Raw genomic sequence first — 8,769 nt, 5'->3', positions numbered from 1 at the left:
TCCGCGAGGTTCGCGCACACACACTCACACACACACACACACACACACACACACACACACACACACACACACACACACACACACACGCACACACACACGTCGAGCACGGAGCCACCACTGTCATTTGTATGTTTGTCTATCCATCCTCTTTTCTCCGAGGACGCCAAGCCCTTTTTTACCATCTTGTCGTAGCTTAAACTCTTGACGGTCTCTGCCTGCAGGGTCTGCTTGGGGCGAAACCCTTCGCATTGATTTTGTTTTTCAATTTGTTCCTGCTCAAGATTGGGATAAATACATATTTTGATTTCATTTGACAAATACTTGGGAACACGGTGAAAATATCTTCTACAGAAATGCAGCAGCATCCGAAGGTGATGTCAGGACTGTCATTTAAAAAGTGTTGTACAATACCTTCTTCCACAAGCAAAGGCAATTGCAGTCAACTCCCTCGAGGTGGCGGCAGTGAGAAAGAATTGACAAGACTTGACATTTTCAAGCTGGAAATACGGTCACTCTTTTGCGCTTGTATCAGCTAAGAACAAAAACATTTGGGTTTGTTGCACACTCTGCACTGTTGATAGAGGGTTGTCTAGCTTCAATAACACAAAAAGTTTAAAGAGAAAGTTCCACCACAATGTGTGACTCCCAGAAGATTCCCAAATTGAATCGTAATACCGGTATTTTGTAACAATTTCCATTATAAATGTTCAGTTTTGCCATGACAACGCGAGTCATTGAATGTCAAGTGAAAGACTGCCTTTCTTACATTTAGTCACTTTTAAAAGCAATGAATCAGTGACCTAACCTTTTTCAAGCTGACTGTGGAAAACTGCCCATGCAATGTCTCATTTCCAACCATTGCTTCCGTGCCCCACCCCCCTTTGCTCTTTCCTTTCTCAGTTTGCGACCATTGAGACCATCGTGACCTCTGTGTCAGACGAGTTCCCCAAGTACTTGAGGAAGCACAAACCAATCTTCACCCTGGTCTGCTGCATCGCCTTCTTCATCCTGGGATTTCCCATGATCACGGAGGTATCATGCGGCCGAGACAATTTGAATCCCTGAAGTGCTTCACGCGAGCCGTTTCTTATGCATGAGTTAGTGTGAAATGTTCCGCGTAATTATTATCTTTGTGTGTGCGATAGAATGGCATGTACATGCTGCAGTTGGTGGACACGTATGCAGCCTCCTACTCCTTAGTCATCATTGCCATCTTTGAGCTAGTGGGGATTTCTTATCTCTATGGTGAGTACACTTAACTGTTCGGCGGTAGCCTGAAACTTTATTTTTTTCCCTCATATTTCTGGCATCGTGATAGGTCATCCTTTTTAGAAGGTCACGATTGGGTTTAATAAAACTTGAGTCACGTTGACAAAGCTGTGGTTTGATAATGTCAGCGTTTAACGCCACCCTACATTTTCATTCTTTTGGTTTCTTTCTTGCCCCAGGAAGCTTTCATTCTTATTCAGTGGGGATAAGCTGAAGTGGGTTTTACACACACACGCTGACTTTTTACATCTTGACCGATTTTTAAAATGTATGATTCATAGTGTGTGTGTGATGTACTCGAGATGACCAACACAGCATTAACACACTTACTGTTCTGCAGCATTTCTACTGTCAGTCATACCAAATGTCAAGACTAAACTGAGGAAAGGAGGCAGCATGGTGCCACGAGGCATCCAAACTCCTGTAAAAAAGAACCAAAAAAGTGGCTAAAAATTTGAGGAAATATGTGCCTGTTCACTAAATTACGGTTGCTTCCTCTTCTTGTCATTTTCATTGTGGTTAAAGACACTTTACACAAACACTGAAGACACAGACCGGCTCCTCTTTTTGTGTCCAGCAAACAGGTCACTTCCCAATTAGCTATGATTCCGTTTTACGCCATATTCCTCGAGACCGTCCACGACGCCCAACTATGTGTTGACCATGCACAAGGATCTGCGATCGTAACTCGTGAACACGTTTGACATTTTTCTCGCAGGTTGATGGGGAAAATCTCTTCAGCACCAAAGCAGGGCTGACAATGACAAAGGAGCCGGAAGTTTGCTCGCTCTGATCGCCATTCACCAATTTACACTCATTGATTTCTGTCTTTATTGTTAATACCCATTTCCCGTCTCTCTCAATTCAAATTCGCAGTGCCGTTTATAGTTATAGATAGCGTCTCAAGTAAGGTCCAATCAATATAGTAAAATAACATCTGAAATGTTGGGTCAAAATCAGCACTTAGCTTTCGTAACTTGACGACCTGATCCTTGTGAAGTGTGTTATTCTAGCCTTGGCCACTAGATGTCTCTGTTGTAAAGCCAAACATCAGCAAGCGCGCAGTCGCTTCCCAATTGGCTATCATTCCGTTTTACGCTATATTTACCGTGTCCTTGGCCCAATTCAGTGTTGACCATGCTCAAGGATCTGCGATCGTAACTAAACACGTTTGACGCTATTGCCCGCGGTTTTCTCGCAGATCTATGGGGAAAATGACTTCAGCACCAAAGCAGGGCTAACAATGACAAAGGAGCCGCAAGTTTGCTAGCTAATCGTCATTCATTAATTTACACTAATTGATTTCTGTCTTTATTGTTAAAACGTCCCCCTCAATTCAAGTTCACAGTGTTGTTTCTGGTTAACGATAGCGTCTCGAGTAAGGTAAAATGATATCTGAAACGTTTCATCGAAATCAGCACTTAGCTTAGTTTTTCAAGCGTCGGCCACTAGATGTCTCTGTTGTAAAGTCAAACGTTCGCATGCACGCACAGCGCAAATGAAATTGTTCACCCGCAGTTTGCCTGGCCATCAGCCACCATGTCACAATTGACTGCCTCTTTATGCCACTCGGCGTCGTTTGTCCGACAGGAATGAGGAATGAAGCCACCTGCTCCATCCTCCTTCTTGGGCAAGAGAATGATGATACTCCCTGGCTTGGAATTTGTCATCTGCTTTAAGAAACCATTTAAAGCCCGGTTTGGTGACTTCACGCAAGTTCGACTCTTATTTCATTTATTCGTTTCCCCTCCACTATGCAGGGCTGCAAAGGTTTTGCGAGGATATTGAAATGATGATTGGATTTCAGCCCAATCTCTTCTGGAGACTTTGCTGGGCCTTTGTGACACCAACCATTCTGACGGTGAAGCCCCGCACACACGCACATGCACACGCACACGGGAATACGCTCACACACAGAGTTTAAAAGTGTCCATTTTATTGCATTTCAAGTTCCAATTTCCCAGTAAGGCTACAGAATGCAAAGTGACTTACTATTCCTATCATGTCACAAAGTCTAAATAGTTTTTTGATAGCAGGTTTAAAGTAGGGCAACAACATTGTGGTGCATTTTTATTTTATTGTTTAGAATGGCCTCACAGTTATTTTCCTAGTTTGTCAAAATGCTAATTTTCCAGCACTTTCATGAATACTTTAAAACAACTGTATACATTTGGTTATCTGTCTACCCATCCATTTTGTCCCACTTGGACTTCTCAAGGTCACGCTTGAGCTAGAGACGAGCCAATCGTAGTTTTCTGTTCACCTAAATGTGTATTAAATGAGTATTTATTGTTTTTTGTTTTTTTTTTTTTTGTTTTTTACCCACAGGTACAGATGACGACTGACAGAACCCTTTCTACGATGGAACTTTCCTGTACGACTGAGAGCCTCCACAAGCAACTGTCAGTCATACCAAATGTCAAGACTAAACTGAGAAGAGGAGGCACCATGGTGCCACGAGGCATCCAGACTGCCAGAAAATACAAAAACAGAGAAAGAATAGTACTCCTGTAAAAAAAGAAAAAAACCCCGAAAAAAGTGGCTAAAAATTTGAGGAAATATGTTACTGTTCACTAAATTACGGTTGCTTCCTCTTCTTGTCATTTTCATTGTGGTTAAAGACACTTTACACAAACACTGAAGACACAGACCGGCTCCTCTTTTTGTGTCCAGCAAACAGGTCACTTCCCAATTAGCTATGATTCCGTTTTACGCCATATTCATCGAGACCGTCCACGACTTGGCCCAACTCAGTGTTAACCATTCACAAGGATCTGCGATCGTAACTCGTGAACACGTTTGACATTTTTCGAGCAGATCGATGGGGAAAATCACTTCATCACCAAGGGAGGGCTGACAATGACAAAGGAGCCAAAAGTTTCCTCGCTGATCGCCATTCACCAATTTACACTCATTGATTTCTGTCTGTATCGTTAACACCCGTTTCCCGTCTCTCTCAGTTCAAGTTCGCAGTGCTGTTTATAGTTATAGATAGCGTCTCAAGTAAGGTTCAATCAATATAGTAAAATAACATCTGAAATGTTGGGTCAAAATCAGCACTTAGCTTTCATAACTTGACGACCTGATCCTTGTGAAGTGTGTTATTCTAGCGTTGGCCACTAGATGTCTCTGTTGTAAAGCCAAACATCAGCAAGCGCGCAGTCGCTTCCCAATTGGCCATCATTCCGTTTTACGCTATATTTACCGTGTCCTTGGCCCAATTCAGTGTTGACCATGCTCAAGGATCTGCGAACGTAACTAAACACGTTTGACGCTATTGCCCGCGTTTTTCTCGCAGATCTATGGGGAAAATGACTTCAGCACCAAAGCAAGGCTAACAATGACAAAGGAGCCGCAAGTTTGCTAGCTAATCGTCATTCATTAATTTACACTAATTGATTTCTGTCTTTATTGTTAAAACGTCCCCCTCAATTCAAGTTCACAGTGTTGTTTCTGGTTAACGATAGCGTCTCGAGTAAGGTAAAATGATATCTGAAACGTTTCATCGAAATCAGCACTTAGCTTAGTTTTTCAAGCGTCGGCCACTAGATGTCTCTGTTGTAAAGTCAAACGTTCGCATGCACGCACAGCGCAAATGAAATTGTTCACCCGCAGTTTGCCTGGCCATCAGCCACCATGTCACAATTGACTGCCTCTTTATGCCACTCGGCGTCGTTTGTCCGACAGGAATGAGGAATGAAGCCACCTGCTCCATCCTCCTTCTTGGGCAAGAGAATGATGATACTCCCTGGCTTGGAATTTGTCATCTGCTTTAAGAAACCTTTTAAAGCCCGGTTTGGTGACTTCACGCAAGTTCGACTCTTATTTCATTTATTCGTTTCCCCTCCACTATGCAGGGCTGCAAAGGTTTTGCGAGGATATTGAAATGATGATTGGATTTCAGCCCAATCTCTTCTGGAGACTTTGCTGGGCCTTTGTGACACCAACCATTCTGACGGTGAAGCCCCGCACACACGCACATGCACACGCACACGGGAATACGCTCACACACAGAGTTTAAAAGTGTCCATTTTATTGCATTTCAAGTTCCAATTTCCCAGTAAGGCTACAGAATGCAAAGTGACTTACTATTCCTATCATGTCACAAAGTCTAAATAGTTTTTTGATAGCAGGTTTAAAGTAGGGCAACAACATTGTGGTGCATTTTTATTTTATTGTTTAGAATGGCCTCACAGTTATTTTCCTAGTTTGTCAAAATGCTAATTTTCCAGCACTTTCATGAATACTTTAAAACAACTGTATACATTTGGTTATCTGTCTACCCATCCATTTTGTCCCACTTGGACTTCTCAAGGTCACGCTTGAGCTAGAGACGAGCCAATCGTAGTTTTCTGTTCACCTAAATGTGTATTAAATGAGTATTTAACTAAGACCTCCATTTTACTTATGTTGATATGTAGGATTTTCCTCGTGATTCAAATGCAATTGTTATTATGCCTCTTTGGGAAACCAAATGTTTGCACACTTTTCTAACGATACAGTGGGGAAATTTTTCATTTTTTACTACGTGTGATGTGTTGCAGTCGCATGCTCTCTGGCAGAGTGTGTCCAATGCGCAGCTTCCCTTCCTTTCAATATTGGCCACGAGACAGAATATATATTAGTAATTGCGCTGAAAATCGCTGTAGCACCAACGCAGAGCTGACGATGACAAATGTAGCCACACTCAGCTGGCCGGTCGTCACGCGGTTCTCATGAGGGCTACTGTTTTCTCATTGATTCACACTAATTTATTTCTGTCTTTGTTCCTTATTGCCCATTTCCTCGACTTCCTCGATTCCTGTAGAAAGTGCTGTTTATAGTTATTTTGTTCTTCATTTGCCCATTCTTTATCACAGAGTTTTATGTCCTCTGTCCTTGTGTCTATCGGATATCAAGCAGGGAGCTTATAGCGTGAGTCAAGTCATTTCTTACAGTTCATTCTACAGTGCCTGTTGTAGACCCACTCCCCCCCAAAAAAATCCCCCCCACAAGCACACAAATATATACTTAGTGGGTTTACGATTCGATTTGATATGGCGCGTCTCAGTTTGATAGGGTATGATGCAATGACTTTTTGGTTGTCATTTTACATCCATTTGAATGAACTTGTCAGTATTCCAAATGTATCGAGCTACTGTGTGTATTTAAACGTGTCTTTTGTGGATTTGTTGATTTCATGCAGGGCATCTTGATGCTGAGTCTTTCTCAGTGGAGCGTCATGACATACGAGGAATACACCTACCCCACCTGGTCTATGGTGCTTGCATGGCTAATGGTTATCTGTTCCGTCATCTGGATCCCCATCATGTTTGTCATCAAGATGTACCTCGCTCCCGGCACCTTAATTGAGGTAATCACCGAGAGAGGCGCACTGTTGGCAAATCACCAATGCTGCCAGCTGAGTGTTCACATTTGTTTAGTTTGTTTTAAAGTAGCGTTTAATCACATCATAAAACATTTAACTTTACATTGACAGTTTTAAATAAACATTTTCAACATGATGTACACGTGTTTTTCAGATCCACAAAAACATCCGCAATTTTCACACATTTTTTAACGCTGTGTCTGCATTTATCATGAGTTATCATTTGTAAATATTCAATTCCGCTTCAATCGTTCATTGCGAATTTGAGAATTTCAGTGGTCATGCGCATCTTTTGCATGACCACCGGATTTGAACACCCCTGCTAAAGACGAATGCAGAGAGGGAAGACCTCTCCCATACGTTGCTGTTTCCATTCTATTTTCCTTCTGTTATTATGAAATGGGAAGAATGGAAAACGTCTACGGCAGAATTGCGTTGACTGCATGGCTGTTGAATAACTCTGAGCTGCATTTCTTTCTTCTACATAATTGTACATATGTCAGGATAATTGGGACACAAGTTGACACAAACGCAAGCAAGTTTCAGGATTAACGCAGCAACCTCCGTCTCTTCTCCCGCAGCGTCTGAAGCTGGTTTGTTCCCCTCAGCCCGACTGGGGTCCCTTCTTGATGAAGCACCGCGGAGAGCGCTACAAGAACATGATGGACCCACTAGGAACCAGCTCCTTAGGCCTCAAACTGCCCTCTACGGACTTCTAGCTCAGTTCTTTCTAGTCGCAGCAGCCCCTGGAGAGCTCAAACCTTGGGCAGGGGTGTCAGGATGGAGCCCTTTTCTTTTGCACCTTCCCTCTGCCTTCTTTTTTTCACACTTTGTGTTTTCACCGCCCTCTCCCTTTGTCTTCCTCCTTCTCTCACTCTTCTCTCAGGGAGGAGGGCTGCCCAGGTGGAATCGTCTCCACTGCTGCTGCTGCTGCTGCTTTGTGCTCAGCTTTTAGTCTATCATTGCCTCTCACTCATGATGACGACTAATTTCACCGCACCCTTCGCGGGGGCTCTGATTCTTTGTGGCCTCTTGTCATTGATGGACAGAGCTGCAATCTGCAATACCTTAGCTGCTCCCAATGGCGTCACATGTCTATGTGGTCGCGCGCACGTGTGTGCGTGTGCGTGTGCGTGCATGTGTGTATGTGTTCGTGTGTGTGTGCGCGCGCTTACAACCATACTTATGTGAAAAAAAAAAGAATTTGTTTCAGACACAGAAAAAAAACTCATGGGTGACAGAGACGATGGTTTGAAAATGGGTTCACCATCATCACACCCGCGAAAATATTGGCAGTCCAAAAAAATCATGGCTGCACTTTAAAAAACAGAACAAAAGCAGGGGTATATGCACTTCTTGGATTTGACTTTCTACTTCAGCAGCGTGTATTCGTAGTCGCCACTGCTTTGCGTGATAGGAAGCGGAGATTAGAAAGAATCAGGAATTTGTGCTTCCTCGATCCGTGACGAGCGGTCAACGCGTCGCGATCACCACTTTCATCAGACACACGTCTCATCGATGCTTGCGGCGAAATTTGTCTCTGATGCCCGGGGCGGGGGACTCTTTGTGTGAGTCTCTTCTCTTCCCTCCGTTCCATCACAATGTATTTATCTTACCTCTCTGTATGTAAGTCATGCCAACCTACCCTTTAGTTCACGAAAAAGAAGCCATTTAGCCCTTTTGAAAGCTCTAGAACTCAGCCTGATAGTCACCCAGTGCATCTGTTTCGTGTATTTATTGCAGTAGGCTGTTGTATGTGTTGTGAATTTAATAGCCATTTGTGAATGCATCACAATATGCATTTTAATAAGATCAGTCACTATATATATATATATGCGTATGTGTGTTTTGGTGTATGCATATGTATGTGTGTGGTCTGCATATACATGAGTATATCTGTAGTTTTCCAGCAGAGCGGAACGCTAGCACGACAGATTGAATGTGTACGTGTTGGTTTTGTATAGCTACGTACAACGTGTAGGTTTTGTGTGTGTTGTCACGCCCCGCGACGCTCGGAGCAGCTGTTACATGTGGCGAGGCGATAAGCCAGAAAAAGGTTTCTCACTTCCTGGATGTGTTTTTTTTTTGGGGGGGGGGTATTTTTGTCTGTTAAATGAGATAGCTCTGGAGAC

The 8,769-nt window shown here is 43.2% G+C and overlaps 1 protein-coding gene across 2 annotated transcripts in view; it reads left to right on the top strand.

Annotated features, from left to right (window-relative positions):
• The window catches only part of slc6a5 (solute carrier family 6 member 5), an 18,133-nt gene extending 10,190 nt beyond the window's left edge, over positions 1–7,943 (top strand). For both annotated transcript variants that reach the window (XM_019876402.1, XM_019876404.1), the window contains 5 exons: positions 901–1,032; positions 1,146–1,245; positions 3,030–3,130; positions 6,455–6,622; positions 7,219–7,943. In XM_019876402.1, the coding sequence (XP_019731961.1) occupies positions 901–1,032; positions 1,146–1,245; positions 3,030–3,130; positions 6,455–6,622; positions 7,219–7,356 (639 nt within the window). In that variant the 3' untranslated portion in view covers positions 7,357–7,943. The remainder of the gene's footprint in view (positions 1–900; positions 1,033–1,145; positions 1,246–3,029; positions 3,131–6,454; positions 6,623–7,218) is intronic.
• Positions 7,944–8,769: the final 826 nt, after the last annotated feature.

This window comes from Hippocampus comes, unplaced genomic scaffold (genome assembly GCF_001891065.2).
Source record: "Hippocampus comes isolate QL1 unplaced genomic scaffold, H_comes_QL1_v1.1 scaffold150, whole genome shotgun sequence".
Taxonomy (NCBI): Eukaryota; Metazoa; Chordata; class Actinopteri; order Syngnathiformes; family Syngnathidae; genus Hippocampus; species Hippocampus comes.
The sequence above is the reverse complement of the archived record's forward strand: the minus strand, read 5'-3'. Positions and strand labels throughout refer to the sequence as shown.